Below are 18,283 nucleotides of genomic sequence, written 5' to 3' on the forward strand. Positions count from 1 at the left end.
AAGCTGTCTCCTGACCTCTACATGCATGCACTCACACTCACTCATACGTGTATACACACCCATAATGGGGGGATCAGAGGACAACTTGATGGAATCAGTCCTTTCCTTCCACCTTTGTGTGGACTCGAATTCAGGTCACCAGGCTTGGGTGGCAAGTACCTTTACATATTGAACCTTATTTTTGTTTATTATTATTGTGTCTGTATAATACACACATGTGAGGTCAGATTATAGCTCTTGGAGTTGTTCTCTTCCACCATGGGTTCTGAGGATCAGACTCAGGTCATCAGATTTGCTTGGCAAGAGCTTTTACCACTGAGTCATCTCACCAGCCATGACTGAGATGTTTTCATTGGGGCATTCCCAAAAAGATGCATATCCAGGGTGATGGCACATGCCTAGAATCGCATTATTCAGAAGTCTGGAGCAAGATGATTAGGTTCTAGGGCAGCTTGGGCTTCTAGTGAGACTTTCAAAAAACAAAACAACCCTTTTTACTGAAATACAATATACATAGCAAAGTAAATACATCATAAATATATGGCCAGGTGAGTTTTCTCAAACTGAATATGTGAATATATTTCACAAATATTAGAGTAATAAGAACTATGTAATTTGAGTAACTTCCATCTCTATTGTGGGAGTGGAGGGAATAGTAAAAAACAATAAACCTGGTTAGGTGTTGTGTGATGCACGCCTTTTTATCCCAGCACTTGGGAGGCAGAGGCAGGTGGATCTCTGTGAGTTTGGGGGCAGCCTGGTCTACATAGCTACTTACAGGACAACCAGGATTACATAGAGAGACTCTGTCTTTAAAAAAACCAAACAAAGGTGGTGGCGCACACCTTTAATCCCAGCACTCAGAAGGCAGAGGCAGGCAGATCTCTGAGTTTGAGGCCAGCTTGGTCTACAGAGCTAGTTCCAGGACAACCAAGGCTACATAAAGAAACCCTGGCTTGAAAAAAAAATAAAACAAACCCCACAAAATAATAATAAAAATGATGATGATGATGATGTAAAGGGCTAGAAAGGTGGCTTAGTGGTAAGAGCACATGCTGCTCCTGCAGAGGACAAGAGTTGGCGTCCCAGCTTGTACATTGGACGGCTCACTTACAATCCCAGCTGTAGAAGGGTCTGATCTGTGAGGGCACCTGCACGCGCGCGCGCGCGCACACACACACACACACACACACACACACACACACACACACACACACAATTTTTAAGATAGTAAAGTCTTTAAAAAGTAATAATATAGGGGGCTGGAGAGATCGATGAGTGGTTAAGAGCACTGACTATTTTTCCAGAGGTACTGAACTGAGTTCAATTCCCAGCAACCAACCACGTGGTGGCTCACAACCATCTGTAATGAGATCTGGTGCCCTCTTCTGGTGTGCAGGGACACATGCAGGCAGAACACTGTATACATAATAAATATTTTTTAAAAAGGGAAAAAAAGTAATAATATAGCCAGATGTGGTAGTATATACCTTTGATCTTAGCACTTGGGAAGTAGAGGTAGGAGGATCAGAAGTGTAAGACCAACCTTGGTTACATATTAAGTTCAAAACCAGCCTGGATTATACAAGACTCTGTCTCAACTAAATAGTAATAATTTTCCTCGTGTGTGATTTATGATCTTTATTTTTGTTGAGTAGCTGCTGTAATGAACCCACATTAGACAGTAGAATAGGACAACTGAAAACTAAAGCCTTGTGTACTGAACATAAAGGATGGCTTGTACTGTAACTGAGGGAAGGGCAGAGGTTGCTCCATGGTACAGTTTGCAGTTAGGAGTAAGCTCTGCTTTGCTGCTATACAGTAGAATGGCTGTAGGGATGATAGTGGAGTTTAAATATTTTGAATGTTGATAAAGAAACAATATATGTTTGAGTAGATACATTTAACCTGATATATACATCCCAGAATGTATAAATGTATCAAATATTACATGGTACTGTAAAGATGGGTACTTTTTTTAATGTTTTTAATGTATCAATTAAAAATTTTCCAGGCAGTGGTGGCACACTTCTTTAATTCCAGCAGAGGGAGGCAGAGGCAGGTGCAGCTCTGTGAGTTTGAGGCCAGCTTGGGTCTACAATGTGAGTTCTAGGACAGGCTCCAAAAACTACACAGAGAAACCCTGCCTTGGGGGGGGGGGGACAGAATAAAACAAAACAAAAATTCATTTCAGCTGAATGTGGTAGTGCATGCCTCTAATCCCAGGAGAGCTCTAAAAATATAAGGCCAATCTCGTCTATGTATACAGTTCTAGAGCAACATTGGCTACATAATGAGACCCTGTCACAAATATGTGCGTGTGTGTGTGTGTGTGTGTGTGTGTGTGTGTGTGTGTGTGTGTATTAAAAATCATTTTCCGGGAGCTGGAGGGATGGCTCAGAGGTTAAGAGCACTGACTGCTCTTCCAGAGGTCCTGAGTTCAATTCCCAGCACCCACATGGTGGCTCACAACCATCTGTAATGAGATCTAGTACTCTCTTCTGTATACATAATAAATAAATCTTAAAAAAAGAAATAATTCATCAAGAGAATATTATAAAAAAAATCAATTTCCATTTAAAAATAGATAAGTAAAGGGGCTGGAGAGATGGCTCAGTGGTTAATACACTTGTTCCCAGTTTCACATGGTGACTTAAAGTCTTTTGTAGCTCCAGTCTGAGCAGTTTGACCTCTTGTGGACAACAGGCCACATATGTGGTACACATACATTCATGTAGGCAAACATTCATACATTTAAAAATCAAATAAATCTAAAAAAAAAAAATAGGTTCATATCTGTAATTCCTGGTCATCACTGGGAAGGGACAGAACGAAGCTCAGCAGTTCAAGACCATCCTCAGCTGTGTAGAAAGTTTGAGACCAATCTGGATTACATTGGGTTCTGCCTCTAAAACAAAATCCAAAACGCCTTTAATCCCAGCACTCAGGAGGCAGAGGCAGGAGGATCTCTGAGTTCGAGGCCAGCCTGGTCTACAGAGTGAGTTCCAGGACAGCCAGAGCTGTCTCAGGAAAGCAATACAAACAAATAAACAAAAAATCCAAACTAGATGAACAGATAATATTAAATGAAGCCGGCCTAGTAATACACAAGAGGGTACATTCTAAACATTGAATACTTCCAGTAATTATTTTTTATTTTTAAATTTGTTTTTGATCATTTACTTACTTATTATTTACTTATTGTCTCTGTGTATTAAATATGGCATCTATCTACCACGGCAGGTGTGTGGGAGTCAGAGGGCAATTTTTGGAGCCAGCTCCATCCTGTCCCTGAGCAATCCCAGGATGCAACTAGTCTGTTAGAACTGGCGACCAGCAAACACCTTCACCCGCCACTCCGACTTACCGCTGCTTTTAAAACTTGGATTTTATGAAGCAGAGTCAGAGTCATTACAAGAGATTTTATTGTAGATTTTTACTACAGGGACTAAGAGAAGAAAGTAATACCTACCTGAGTAAAGAGCTGTGGCCTTCTCAAAGGAGTGTCCACACCAGTATTCATGTTATTAAAACAAACCAGAAGATTAAACTAGGAAGTTTTAAGAATGATGACTAGTTGTTCTCAGCTCTATGTTTTAGAATCATCTGAAGATACTTATTTATTTATTTACTTATTTTGAAATATTATCTCATGTAGCCCTGGTGTGCCTTGAATTCTCTATATAGCCAAGGATGGCCTTGAACTCCTGATCCTCCTGCCCCCACATGCTAGGTGCTGGATTACAGACATTCGCCACTGTGTCCAGCTTCCTGAAATGTGTAAGAAGAAAAATCACCAGGTGTGGTGGCTCATGCTGCTAATCCCAGTACTTTGAAGCCTGAGGCAGGAAGATTGCCACAAGTTCAAGATCATCTTGGGCTACAATATAAAAGAACAATGCGGGCTGTCAAGATGTCTCAATAGGGGGATTCGCCGAGCCCAAGGACCTGAGTTTGGTCTCTGGGATCCACGTAATAAGAGGAAGAGCCATCTCTTGAAAAGCTGTCCTCTGCCCTCCTCCACCTGTGGACATGCAGACAGACAGACATACACACACTCACAAATAAGTAAATGTAAAAAAATTTAAGGACTGGAGAAATGTTTCAGTGGTTAAGAGCACTAACTGCTCTTCTAGAGAACGCTGCTGGTTCATTTTCCAGCACCCACATGGCAGCTCACAACTGTCCGTAACTCCAGTTCCAGGGGACCAGCCACCCATGGCAAAACACCAATGCACGTAAAATAAAGGTAAATAAATTTAAAAAAAGAATTTCAGAAGTAAAAGGATGGAGGTATGGCTCAGTGATTCAGTGTGCTTGTTGCTTTCACAGAGGACCTGTAATTCCAGCTCCAAAGGATCAAACACCCTCCTCTGGCCTCAAATAAAAAAATTTTTTTTGGCCAGGCGATGGTGGCGCACACCTTTAATCCCAGCACTTAGGAGGCAGAGGCAGGTGGATCTCTGAATTCAAGGCCAGTCTGGTCTACAGAGTGAGTTCTAAGACAGGCACCAAAACTACACAGAGAAACTCTTGTCTCGAAAAACCAAAAAAAAATAAAATTTTTCCCCCCCTGAGACAGGGTTTCTCTGTGTAACAGCCCTAGTTGACTTGCTTTGTAGACCAGACTGACCTGGAACTCACAGAAATCCACCTGCCTCTGCCTCCTGAGTACTGGGATCAAAGGCATGTGTCACCACCACCCAGCTGATAAAATAAATTTTTAAAAGAAAAATTCATGTTGTCCTCAACTGAAGATGTTCTAAGTCTCTGGGGTTTAAGTAGCATGGCCCAGAAATGTGTGTTTTGAAAGTCTCCCCTAGTAATCTGGATGCTCACCTAAGTTGAAAAGCCTCTGTCTTTAACACTTTCACACTGCTTGATCAGACAGTCTGCTGACACTTCCATAGCTAAAGTTGTAAGCGAGCCCTGGCAGGGAAAACCACACAGACCTCTACTTCGAGGCAATTGTAAACAGTTTGTCTTGGTTAGGGTTACTATTGCTGTGATGAAACACCATGACCAAAGCAACTTGGGAAAAAAAAGATTTATTTGGTTTATGCTTCCACATCATCATTGAAAGAAGTCAGGACAGGAACTCAAACAGGACAGGATCATGGAGGCAGGAGCTGATGCAGAGGCCATGGAGGAGAGCTGCTTACTGGCTTGCTCGTTATGGCTTGCTTAGCCTGCTTTCTTAAAGAACCCAGGCCCACCAGCCTGGAGATGGCACCACCCACAATGGGCTGGACCCTCTCCCATCAATCACTAAAAAAAATGCCCTACAGGCTTGCCTACAGACCAATCTTATGGAGGCATTTTCTTTTTCTTTTTTCTTTCTTTCTTTTCTTTGTTTTTGTTTTTCAAGACAGGATTTCTCTGTGTGGCTCTGGCTTATCCTGGAACTCACTCTGTAGACCAGGCTGGCCTTGAACTCACAGAGATTTGCCTGCCTCTGCCTTCTGAGTGCTGGGTTTAAAGGCATGCACCACGACCACCAGGCTTGGAGGCATTTTCTTAATTGAGGTTCCCTCCTCTCAGATGACTTTAGCTTGTGTCAAGTTAACATAAAACTATCTCCAGCACAGTTCTTATCTTGCTCTAACATTTTCCCAGAAAGTACACCAGTAACTTCAAGAACTGCTCTAGCTGGGCATGTTAGCAGAGGCAGGTGGACGTCTGTGTGTTCGAAGTCAGCTTGATCTAATTAGTTGGTGCAGACCAGCCAGGGCTGCATAGAGAGACCTGTGTCAAAGCAAACCGAAAAGAAGTGCTGTGCGATGCTCTCTGAGGATCAGTTTGCTCTTTCCTCATCCTCCCTCCCCTCCCTTTCTCTCTTCCAACCCCATTTCCACTGTTATCAGGACTACAAGGCCGAAGAAGACCCAGCAAAATTTAAATCTGTCAAAACAGGACGGGGACCTTTGGGCCCAAATTGGAAGGTACAGTTTGCACCCTTACCACCAGGGGGCCGGGCATGCTGTGGGCGGGCCTCTCCTCATGAAGGGAGGGTGTGAGTGGGGTTCGGACAGCCTGGGGTCTTTCTCTCTAGTCACCAGCCTGCCTCTGGGTATCTTTCTAATGCAGCAAGAACTTGTAAATCAGAAAGACTGCCCATATATGTGTGCATACAAACTGGTTACGGTCAAGTTCAAGTGGTGGGGCTTGCAGAACAAAGTGGAAAACTTTATACATAAGGTAAGTCTGCAGGATGGGCTCCCATGTGTCTGTCTGTGTGTGGGGAGAGCAGTTTGGCTCAGGAGCTGTGACCTGTTCCTCAGTCGCTAGCACTGGAATCTTCGGTCCCTCCTTTCCATTGAGCGTATTGTCCTACGGTTTCAAGCTGTCACCTACAGCACCACGTGTGACAGGGAAAGAAACTGAGGTGAAAGAAGGAAGCGGGAAAGGATTTGCTGTGGTTGGACTATGAATAAAACTCACTTTCCTTTTTTGGGGCCAAAAGGCAAGAGGTGCTGTGAGCCAAGAGGCACAGTGTCCTGAATCACAGAACTGGACAGACCTAAGCCTTTAACTTCTCACATCTTAGAATTACAGTCTGAACCACGTCTCACAGCTGCTGCCTAGTCCTAACCCGGCCGGAGGCACCAGAGACCGTAGGAATTGAGGCAGCTGTTAGGGGCCTTGGCTTGGCCAGATCCCATGAGCTGCCTGTCTTGGCAGTATTTGAGACGGGGGGCCTAACTGTGAGATGGACAGCCATCCTCACTGCAACACTTACCTGCCAGACACAGGAAGGCAGAGGTCACTGACCTGGGTCTGGTCCAGGAAGGCAGCCAGCCATCATCCTGCCCTCTCCCCGTTAAACTGTGGGTGTTAATAGAGACCCTGGTGAGAGGGATTGTATTGTAGCAGGAGCGTTCACCTTCTGGGTTATGACTGCTTCCCTCTTTTTATAGCAAGAGAAGCGTCTGTTTACAAACTTTCACAGGCAGCTGTTCTGTTGGCTCGATAAATGGGTTGATCTGACTATGGATGACATTCGGAGGATGGAGGAAGAGACGAAGAGACAGCTGGATGAGGTGAGTGCGATGTTAAGGAGACTAGTGTTTGGACACATCTAAGAGCACCATTACCCTGTTGTTTGAAGGACAAATCTAACTCTTGTGGATAAGGTTACTGCTAGGCAGTGTGGGAACTATAAGGAGAACAGCCTGTGCTCGGAAATACAGTGTGGCTGAGGTCTTGGCACAGCCGCAGAGACAAATATGGTCGTCTGTGCCTGATGCCAGGGAGTAATACAGCCGCTGCAGTGAGTCTTCAGTGTGGGGGATGGTGCTAGGCTGTGGACCTTGAGGTGACCCTGGGGTCAGGCAGGCTAGGCTGATCTGCCAGTACCACCGCCCACCTCACCCGGCTACCTAGAGGGGATAGCCGCAGCACATGCAGAAGCCAACTGTTCTGTGTGGTTGAGAGCTCGTTTTGCAGGTTGGAGGATTTTTGTGTTTGAGCTTGGCATGGATCCCAGGAGGAGGGCAGTCTGCTCTCTGGGAGCCTGAAGACCCGCACTCTTGCCTCATTTAAGGAAGCTTCCCCGAGAGAGCCCCTCGGAGATGCTCAGTGAACCACCAGACACCGTGCTTTGCATTTGTCCACGTGCTGTCTTGCAGTGTGAGGAGGCATCGTGAGCTAAAGCAGGGGACACCCGAGACCTCAGCTCTGCTGTGCTGTGACCTGTTGGTGACAGTGCTGTCTGACTTGGGGCCACATGCCAGCGGAGTCCTTCCGCTCTCCTGAGGCAGGGAGCTCCCATTTCTTGTAGCTCCATCCGTTGCTCTTTGATTGACCGCATGTCCAGTGAGGATGTGATTTCCAGCGGCCTCACCCACTCTCTTGCCGGGCCTCAGCTGAGGGCCTGGTTCAGGTGCCTTGGGGCAGGGGACACAGATGTTCAGTACCTCACAGTGCAGGCCTAGGGTTGAACCTGGGCCCAGAAGCCCGCCTTTTTCTAGAGCCTCCCAGGGAGCTGTTTTCACCTTCTGGGATGACGTTCTTCCTGGGCTGACTCACGGGTAGTAAGTGTGTGCAAGTTGGTTCCTGCCGAAGGTGGATGCTCTGGTGATTCATTCAGTCACATATACAGGCAAGTGGCAGGAATTGGGGCACAGTCCTTGGTTCTTAGGTAAGGGTCCTCAGGAAGTTATAGACTGAAGTAACTGATGATTCTCCCTGCGTGAGAAAGAGGCTTGAATCTTTTGGTCACTCTAGTCATGACCCCAGCCCCACCCCACCCCAAAAAGTTAGCAAGTGGAGCAGCAGGAAGATTTTAGGTGGGGTTTGGCAGGGAATGTTCTAGCCCCTCCCCCTACCTGGCAATGGCCAGGATAAAGTAATTGGGTTTCATGGAAGCATTTACTAATCTTTGTATGTTCTTTGACTGTTGGCATGGGTGAGGTTTGGAGTTTCATCCACAGCACCAATAACTAAATAAATAAATTAAAAGAGCTGTGCTCTAATCCTTGGCAGAAGTCTCCAGATGATCTTAGGGTCTGCCTTCCTCACATCTCAAACTTGGTAGTCCTCAGATTTGGGGCTTTTGATATGTGCCCGGTCCTCTTGAAATGGCCCTCCATTCTATAGAGGGTTGTGCTGGTAGCTGAGATGCTCACTGCCCTCCAGGGGAAGTGTCAATGCAAGGGACCTCTTTGGAATTAATTTTTTTTTCCCCTGAGACAGGGTTTCTCAGTGTTGTTTTGATACTTGTCCTGGATCTCGCTCTGTAGACCAGGCTGGCCTTGAACTCACAACTCACAAATATCCGCCTGCCTCTGCTTCCTGAGTACTAGGATTAAAGGTGGGTTCCAGCTAGGTGGATTATTTATTGTATTGTATTTTATGAGTGTTGGCCTGCATATATGTTTGTATATCACATGCACACCTGGTGTCTGAGACCAGATGAGGTTATCAGATCCCCTGGAACTGGAGGTACAGGTAGCTGTGAACTGCCATGTGGGTGTTGGGAATCAAACCCAGATCCTGTACAAGAGCAAGTGCCCTTTACCTCTAAGCCGTCTTTCCAGCCTGCATTGTTACTTCTTGTTCATCCCCCTGTCTCATGTCAGTTCTCTTTACACCAATGCATACTACTCTTAGCACAGGTCCTTTTTAAGGAGGTTTTGTTGTCACACCCCCTTAAACTACATTTATTTATTTCATATGTGTATGTATATATGTGTAAAACAACACTTCGGAGTCGTTTCTGTCCTTCTGGCATGTGGGGCTACCTTTCGGGGGCCACAGTCACCACTGTCAGAAATCTAGTCCTTTTGCAGGTGGCACCATCATTCCTGTGTGAGAATAAGATTTAAGAAAAAAGGTATTAAGAGATTCGTTTAGGGATTGGTTTGTTGTTTGTTTGTTTGTTTCTCTCTAAAAAGAAAAATTCCAGGAAATACTATTTGTAAGAAAGCAATTTCTCTTTCCCTCCCTCCCTCCCCTCCTTGATCCTTTCCCCCTCTTTTTCTTCTGCCTCTTCTACTGCCTTGCCTTCTCTTATGAGGCTCAGAATGACCAAAGTAGAATCACACCTGACAAAGTCATTGGGTCCAATTCCGTATCCAACACTTGGGGTCCTGACGTAGCTTCCCCACCAGCCTGTGCTTGCTTGATGACCTCTGTGGCACTCACTGCCTCCTGAGTACTACGTATGCTCTTATTAATAGATGCTAATAGTTAATGAGCTCTTACAGTATTACTGGCATATGACAACATCAGTTATGTCACCAGACGCCCCTGGCAGCATGAACCCAGAAGTCCAGGCGGTGGTTAGATTTGTAGTCAAGGACAAGTGAGGCTGGGTCTCAGGATACACCGTAGTGCACGGAGTAACGCCCCTGGGCCCGGCCATTAATGCTCTGTGTGCATTGAGACTGGTAACTCATTTAAAACATTGTAAGAAGTTGTTTTCTGTTTATTGGACTCTAAAACATTTAGTTAGGTTCACAGCATGATTAATATTCTATAGTAGCAGGGGCTGGAGAGACAGCTCAGAGGTTAAGAGCACCGACTGCTCTTCCAGAGGTCCTGAGTTCAATTCCCAGCAACCACATGGTGGCTCACAACCATCTGTAATGAGATCTGGTGCCCTCTTCTGTATACATAATAAATAAATCTTAAAAAAAAAAAAAAAAAAAAGATTCTGTAGTAGCCAGGCATAACAGTACACGGCCTTAATCCCAGTACCAGGGAGGCAGAGGCAAGTGGACGTGTGAGTTTAAGGCTAGCCTGGTCTACGTAGAGAGTTCCAAGACAGCCAGAGCTATGTAGAGATACCTGTCTCAAAAAACCCCAAAAGGATTCTGTTGTACTTTCTTTCCTATTATGGGTCATCTCCACTTGTCCCATAATTTTTCTTGTCTCTCTACAACCCATCCCTTCTGAAGTTGGCCCCGTGTGGTAAGCTGAAAGGCTGCACGACATCCTTGCTCATGTGTCTTACGTGAGAGGCTACGTCGCTGTCTCCTTGTATGTGGGTCAGGCGCATCGCCTGACCCTTTCTGGTTGCTGACTGCTAGCTCCCTATCAGTTTTAGTTTAGGTTCTGACCTCTGGATGTTACCCAGAGATCACACAAATCTCTGTATTGAAGTGTCTAGCAGACACCACATCTGGAGTTCAAAGCTTTGAGTTATGGTGGGTTTGTGTTTCAGGGTTAGGCTGATAAGGAGAAGCCACTCTGTACCTAACTCAGAGCAGCCAAAGAGAACGTCCAACTTTGACATTGGCTGTGAGATGGCTCCATAAGGAAGGGCCTGTGCAGCCTGATGACCGCAGTTCCGTCCCTGGGACCCCAATGCATGATGGAAGGAGAGAGCTGACTCTCACCACCTGTCACCTGACCTCACTTTGAGCCATCGCACGCAGTATATATTTTTAAAAAGATTCCCATAGCTTCTGCAGAGGCAAGCTCTTCATTTCCACTGACAGAGATGTACCCAGAGCAGACCATCTGGAATGCCAGCCAATATATTAAAACACAGTAGTAGCTTTGTTGTTAAATACTGTTTAATTCCTCAGGACTATTGTGATATTTAAGTATCAAACAAAAACTGCAGCCAGAGACAGGCGTGGTCGCACATGCCTGTCGTCCTGGCAGTGGGGGAGGCAAAAGCTGAAGGGTCAGAATTTAAAGGTCATTCTTAGTTTGAGGTCAACTTGGGGTACATGAGACCCTGCTTCAGAAAACCAAAATAATAATAAAAAGCTGAGTTGGGAGATGGGGTTGTGAAAATTATCACAGTCGTCTTAGTTCCCTCATCCCCCAGCAGGCTCCCCGGGCCTCACATTCCCTGTGACACTGGGATTAAAGACATGCACCATCATTGGTTTTACATGGGAGTAATCCATCCACCAGGCTTACACAGTGACCCTCAAAACCAAACCAAACCAAAAAATAAAAACACTGGGCAGAGACAGATGGGTCTTTGTGAGTTTGAGGCCAGCCTAGTCTACAAAGTGAGTTCCAGGCAGCCAGGGCTGTTACACAGAAAAACCGTGTCTCGGAAAATAAATAAATAAAACAAGACAAAAGCCTATCATATAGGCTTCAAGGAACAGGAAATAAGCATTCTTAGGACATTTTACTAGAAGTCTAAAACAATGAGAACAGTGAGTTATTTCAGTAGCACCCCTTGTCCCTTGACAGGAAGGGAAGTGGCCACATTCTTTGACAGGAAGTTGCATCTTTTTGAAAAAAGTTTTTTTAGATTGACTTATGTGTATGAGAGTTTGGCCTGCACACACGTAGTATGTATGTGTACCACAAGCGCACACGGTGCCTGTTGGAAGCCAAAAGAGGAATTCAGGTCGCCTGGGACTGGAGTTATAGAGGTTACAAGTTGCCATGTGAGTGCTGGGAGTCGAACCCAGGTCCTCTGCCAAGAGCAGCAAGTACTCTTGACTGCTAAGCCAGCTCTCCAGCACCAGGAAGCTCCCTCTGGTTTTTTTCATCTTAATAGAAACAGAGAGGCGGATGACTTGAGGTCAGTCCCTGGAACTCAAATAAAAATGCAAGGAGAAACCCACTCCAGAAAGTTGTTCTTTATTTACCTCCACATGTGTGCCATGACATGCACGTGCCCCACTCCCCAGCCTCACATCCCACAAGATAATTTTAATTTTAAAAACTAATAGGCTTTGGGGGCTAATTCCTCAGTTCTCTAGCCCACTCCCACTCTTGAGTGCCTTTTCCTTTCTTAATAAGCAGTCTAGAGGCCAGAGAGATGGCTCAGTGGTTTAGGGCACTTGTTGCTATGGCAGAGGACCGAGGTTCAAGTCCCGTCACCCACATGGCAGTTTGGGACCCTCTGTAACAAGATCCAACGTTGTCTCTGGCCTCTGGGCACCAGGTACACACATGGTGTCCATACATACAAGCAGGCAAGATACTCATGCCCATAAAATAAAAATGAGCAGTCTATTTTGTACTTAACTTAAAAGGCATGATTTTCTTTCCATCTCCTGGCATGCCAGGGTCTTCATGTAACCCATAGTATATTTTTCTCTTAAACTCCAATAAAATTGTCCTTGAGCTTCAAAAATAAAAATAAGTAGGAATTAAAAATTAAGTAAGTAAGTAAATAAATTAATAAAAACACCAGAAAATAGGTCCTGGCTTAGCATTAGTGAATCTTTAAGTTGTGGTAGATGGTAGGACTGTGATAGAACTATAAATGGAGTGGTCTCGGCAATTATTTATGCAGGCTTCTATTATTTGTTTGTTTGTTTGTTTTTCAAGACAGGGTTTCCATAGACTAGGCTGGCCTTGAACTCACAGAGATCCACCTGCCTCTGCCTCCCGAGTGCTGGGATTAAAGCTGGCTTCTATTATTTTTGCTTTGTGTGCATACACACAATGTCCTGTCCTATCTATTGGCAGGTCTGAGAAGTCGGTACATTTATGGTGGAGTTCCATCAGCAACACAAGTTTTCAATCTCTTTCTGCTTTTTCTCTTCTAGATGAGACAAAAGGACCCCGTGAAAGGAATGACAGCCGATGACTAATGCTACCCACCCCCTTCTGCACTGTATGTACTGAATTTCATTTCCGCCGTGCATGTCATAAAATACAGTCCTCAGGGCCTTGGGACCTCACTGTGGTTGAGAAAATCTACCTCATTCCTCATCCTTTACTCTAGTAATGGCGGTGACGGCATGTTAGCGACTGAACTCCTAGGTTTCCACAGAAAAGAGTTCTGGCTCTTAGCTTTCAGGGGCATGTTTTATAAAGACCCATGCAGGTGGACATGGCAGGGTGGAGACAAGAGGCGTGTGTGCAGTAGAAGCACAGTTCAAGTAGCTCTGTCTTCATCAAAGGTGCTGGAAGACTTTTTACCAGGTCATAGGGCCAGGGTGGGGTGTCCTTGTTTTACCCGTCGCTTTTCCTAAGGCCCGTCCTTCTGTTAGATCCCAATGCTGGCTCTTCTCTAGGGTGCCTGTATACTCCCAAGACTCATTCTGCAGCACAGAATGAAACATGGCTCTGCCCCTAGTCAGGCTGTGAGGAAATTACTTCATCAAAGACAGTTCCCTCTAGCACCAAAAGCCTAAGGACACCTAGGGCCTTTCTGCTCTCCGTCTGTTCTATGGTTCTTTTTCTTCCAGTGCTGAGGAACAAACCCTGGGCCATGTGCGTGCTAGGCAGGCACCACCCCCAGTCTAACCCATGTGCTTAAGCAGCTTCTGGGAGATGGGAGGGGAGGGTTAAGTAGATGCCAGTTCTGCAGTCACTGCCAGAGCCTCCGTACCCCCTCTCCCCAGGGCCTCCGTACCCCCTCTCCCAGGGTCTCCGCACCCCCTCTCCCCAGGGCCTCCGCACCCCCTCTCCCCAGGGCCTCCACCAGTTGGCGTCCTTCCCCCTGAAATTCCTCCGCTCATCATGATTTACTGCATGCTTTTGTTTCCCTTGTTGCTTCCTTAACAATTTCTATTTCTTTTCTAGTTTTGCAAGACAGTGGTCAACAGGAAGGCCCAGCAGCTCCACCCTCCTGAGTGGCAGGCCGTCTTTGGATGCAGCCTTTCTGTGCTCATTCTTCAGGCAACTTTCAATCCCTACTGTAGCTGTTTCTAGATGCCCTTTAACATTGTGAACAAATAGACCGTCTGGTATTACAAAGCCTGTGTGTGCGGGAGCCTGATCCTCTAAGATATATGGCGTACGCTGCTGTATTTACAGCTCATCCCTCTCTCCATTGTGTCCTGACCCATTTCTGTGTGCCCTCCCCCCTTTATTTCCAAGTGACATTTTTAGTCTTAAATTAGCTGCCTTTTGTGCTATGATTATTTAAGCTCACTTATTTCAGCCTTGGGATAAACTGAGCTATTTTGCTTCCTGGGCAGATCTTTGGCAAGGTTGAGTATTCACTTGGGGAGAAAGGAGCAGTTAAAAATACAGATGCCTGGCCCCAGTTCCACACAATAAGACCATGGCTTCATAACCCTGACCTCTGCTCCTAGTAATCTCTCTAAGCACCGAGAAGGTACCCAAAGGCCCAGCCAGTCTAAGGAAATTTAGCAAATAATAAATAACCCCCCTTGAGTCCTTGCATCTCTGGTTAATATTCTTAGATATCTCGGCTTCTCAGCCCTCCTGTTGCCCACTCTATCTGAATCTCTTTGCAGAGCCTACAAGAAACCTATCACTCCCCACCTGGAGAACTGTCCAGTATGGCCTGTAGACTCCGGTCAGACCCGAGGAGCCTATATGTCCATGCTCCTCTTCCCTTTTGGGCTGGTGCTGCCACTCAGCAATAATCCTATTTGTGCTTTCTTAGGTCCCTGTCCTCTTTGAGGCTGGTAGGATGCAAGAGTCCTGGTCTTTTCATGCTGCACAAAACAAGCATGCAAAAAGCTTTTTTCCCCTAGCAAAACACGTCCCTTCCTGTTTCCAGTCACTGGAGAGGAGTTTGCAGATCGAGAACTCGGGCATCCTGCCCCGTGCTGAGTTCTGTGCTGGACAATCAAAAGCAATCCGTGACTGCAGCCTAGAACTCTTACCATAGCAGGCTGGTGAAGCCCAGGCTCTGGGGGAGTAGAAGCTACTGAACGCCTGCCTCCTAGTTTTTCTAGATCAGCAGAAACTGAGTATGCCTTCCTGGTGGGAGAGTGTGATATGGTTGTGTCACCGGACATGTCCTAAGCCTTGTAGTGATCCAAGCCCACGCTAACCTGGGTATCCGTTAGAGAGAGACCAAGTCTATTAGGGAGGAAGAAGGACGGAGTAATGGATCTTGTTTTTGGTCAGTTTGCTTGCCTTACTCGTTTCTAAGTGCAATAAGGGAGTGTCTCACAGGACTGCACCTGTGACATGTGGATTGGATGCTTCCCTGTGGTCCTCCTGGAGCAAGGGTGGACAGATTGGGGCCCCTCAGAATAGTTAGCTCTGACCCTCATTGAGGTCCTTTTGAGACCAGGCGATGTCCCTGTTACAGAAATCTCCTCTGTATTAGTCTCCTCACCTTGTGGAGTCTTTAGGAACATTCTTGGGGCATCTGGGTTGGTGATTAGCATCTCAACTGCTAGTAGTATGGGAAAGTTGGAGAAGAGGCATTCCTAATGGAGAAGAACATAAATGTTCCCCTACAAGCTCTGTATTACCTGTCAGTCATATTTGTGCTTAAAGATTCTCCTTCTTCATGAACTAGGTTGCAGTCCAGATGTGAGTTATCTGGAGGGAACTGCGACTCTAAGCAGGCAGTTGTTATGTGTGTGAGCTCAGAAGATAATTGTCTCTTTCAGCACTTGGAGATCCACACATATCAGTCATATCAGCTCCGGTCCAGCCTTGCTCTCACCTGCCTTTCCTCTGGCTCCCCCAGCATCCCCACCTGTTGCTCCCATTTGAAAGCATCCAAATGTTACCAACTAGAATTTGCTGAGATCAGCCTGGATTTTGGGCTCCTGCCCACACAAACAAACACAAAAAGAGGGGTGTCCCTGGTCTGTCCCAGTCCATGGGTGGTGTTGCTGCTGGGCAACTGTTGGCTTTTAACTATCCCCTTTCCCTTTCCCCCACCCCCAAAAACTGACTAGCACTCGGAGGGCTCAGGTCTGGCGATAATACCCGAGGGTGTCATGCCCCTTCAGACTGGCTGCTCCCATTAGACTTCCAGGTCCTACAGCAAATAAAAGCAGCACTTGCTGTCTCTGCACAAGGCCTGCTGGCCTCTGGCCTCCTTGTAGAGAGGCGCTGGGGAGGGACAGGACAGGGTCAGTGTTGTGGGCATGTGTGTATCCTAAGTTCTCCTTTTCCAGTCCCTGCTGGGCCCTGAATTAACTTGGGGTGGTTCTTAGTGCTGCTTCTTTTACAAACCACACTTTGTAGAACTGACTAGATTACCGTGTTGATTTCATGTGAGTTTGTGCCTTTTTGTCTCAATCTTCCAATACAGGTATATTGGGAAAAAAAGCAGTCTAATAAAATCCTAGACAGAGCTCTTTGGAGTCCAGCTTATTAGTGATGTTCCTATGTCCATTTTTCAATTTAGCTATCCTTAAAGCTCCTACTCATGTGTCCCCAATTTACCCGAATAGGATTATGAAAAGATACAATGGTACCTCTGAAAAATAATTTTATGTAAATAAAGTATTCCTTGTCCAAAAAAAAAAAAATCACTACATTATGGATTCAGGCTGGGGGCATAGCTCAGTGGTAGTACCTAACAAGCATGAAGAAAAGTCAAAATACTCCCTTGTCAGTTCAGTTTACTTATGCAACAATGCATTTCTCAATTAGCCATTTTGGCTTTTGTCTCCTTCTTTGGTCTACTATGCAATACATTTACTTATTTATTTATCCAGGCTTCTCCATTCATTCATTCATTCATTCATTCATTCATTCAGGCTTATCAAGACAGGGTTTCTCTGTGTATCCCTGACTTTCCTGGATCTTGCTCTGTAGACCAGGCTGGCCTCAAATTCACAGAGATCTGCCTGCTTCTACCTCCCAAGTGCTGTGCTGGGATTAAAGGTGTCCACCACTACCATCCAACCATTATTCTGTTTTGTTTTGTTTTGTTTTTAAGTTGTGGACAATTTTATTAGTTTTGGGGAAGAACAACAGGGCAGGCAAGCTGTAAATCTTGGCAACTATTTGAAGACAAAGAAAACTCTACCTTCTGGGAGCAGCCACATGGTGAAGAGGTTGGGTAGAAAGAGTGAAAAAACCCAAAGCATCAGGGAAAGCATGCCTGGGCTTTGGAAAAGAAAAAAGAAAATTGCACTTACGGGCTGGAGAGATGGCTCTCAGTTGAGAGCATGTACTGCTCTTTCAGAGGACCTGAGTTTAGTTCCCAGCGCCTGCATTACAGTTTACAGCTGCCTGTAACTCCAGCTCCACGGGGATCTGATGCCTCAAATTTTCACAGGTACCTGCGCTCCTGTCCACATACCCCCCCCCCATGCATAATTAGAATAAAGCTCTTGTTTAAAGGCCATCCATGGTGCTGCAGGGCTTTAATCCCAGCATTTGGGAGGCAGAGGCAGATGGATCTCTTGTGTTTGAGATCAGCCTGGTCTAAAGAGAATACTAGACCAGGTTTACTAATTTCACTGCAAGTGGGGACAGGCAACAGTAACAAGACTGCTGTTTTGTTTAATTTTATTTTTCTCTGAGAGTAATGTGCCCCACTGGGATGCCTGGTACCCAGAGAGATCAAAAGAGGGCCTCGGATCCCTTGGAATTGGAGTTAGGATGGTTATGTGGGTGATGGGAACCAAACCCAGGTCGAGAAAGAATCACACCACAGTCCTAATGTCCTGTAACTCTAAGCAGCTCAAGCTGGCCTCAAAACTTGGGGAGTAATCATCCTGCCTCGGCGTCCTTGAATTAGATTACACACCACTATGCCTGGTTCCAGAACATACATTTAAAGTAGCAGGATGTTTGTGGGTTCTTGAGACGGGGCATCACTGAGTAGCTGGTACTACAGGTGTGAACCACTGTTCGGGGCTAAAGAGCAGGATTTTTTTTTTTTTTTTTTTTTTTTTTTTTTTTTTTGGTTTTTTCGAGACAGGGTTTCTCTGTGTAGCTTTGCGCCTTTCCTGGAACTCACTTGGTAGCACAGGCTGGCCTCGAACTCACAAAGATCCGCCTGCCTCTGCCTCCCGAGTGCTGGGATTAAAGGCGTGCGCCACCACCGCCCGGCAAGAGCAGGATTTTTAACTTGGCTTTCCAGTGTGAATCTCATGAAGCTTCGTTTTCCTGGGGGGAAGTCAGAACTCTGAAAACAATCCTCCCCGCCCACAAAAAAACAACCAAAGACCTAGAG

At 45.8% G+C, this 18,283-nt stretch overlaps 1 protein-coding gene across 1 annotated transcript in view; it reads left to right on the top strand.

Annotated features, from left to right (window-relative positions):
- Positions 1-16,448, top strand: part of Pitpna (phosphatidylinositol transfer protein alpha) — a 43,888-nt gene extending 27,440 nt beyond the window's left edge. Inside the window, exons 8-12 of the mRNA XM_006977395.4 lie at positions 5,865-5,942; positions 6,088-6,198; positions 6,918-7,040; positions 12,975-13,042; positions 13,957-16,448. Coding sequence (XP_006977457.1) covers positions 5,865-5,942; positions 6,088-6,198; positions 6,918-7,040; positions 12,975-13,019 — 357 coding nt within the window. The 3' untranslated portion in view covers positions 13,020-13,042; positions 13,957-16,448. The remainder of the gene's footprint in view (positions 1-5,864; positions 5,943-6,087; positions 6,199-6,917; positions 7,041-12,974; positions 13,043-13,956) is intronic.
- The last annotated feature ends 1,835 nt before the right edge of the window (positions 16,449-18,283 follow it).

This window comes from Peromyscus maniculatus, chromosome 8 (assembly GCF_049852395.1).
Source record: "Peromyscus maniculatus bairdii isolate BWxNUB_F1_BW_parent chromosome 8, HU_Pman_BW_mat_3.1, whole genome shotgun sequence".
In the NCBI taxonomy this organism is placed as follows: domain Eukaryota; kingdom Metazoa; phylum Chordata; class Mammalia; order Rodentia; family Cricetidae; genus Peromyscus; species Peromyscus maniculatus.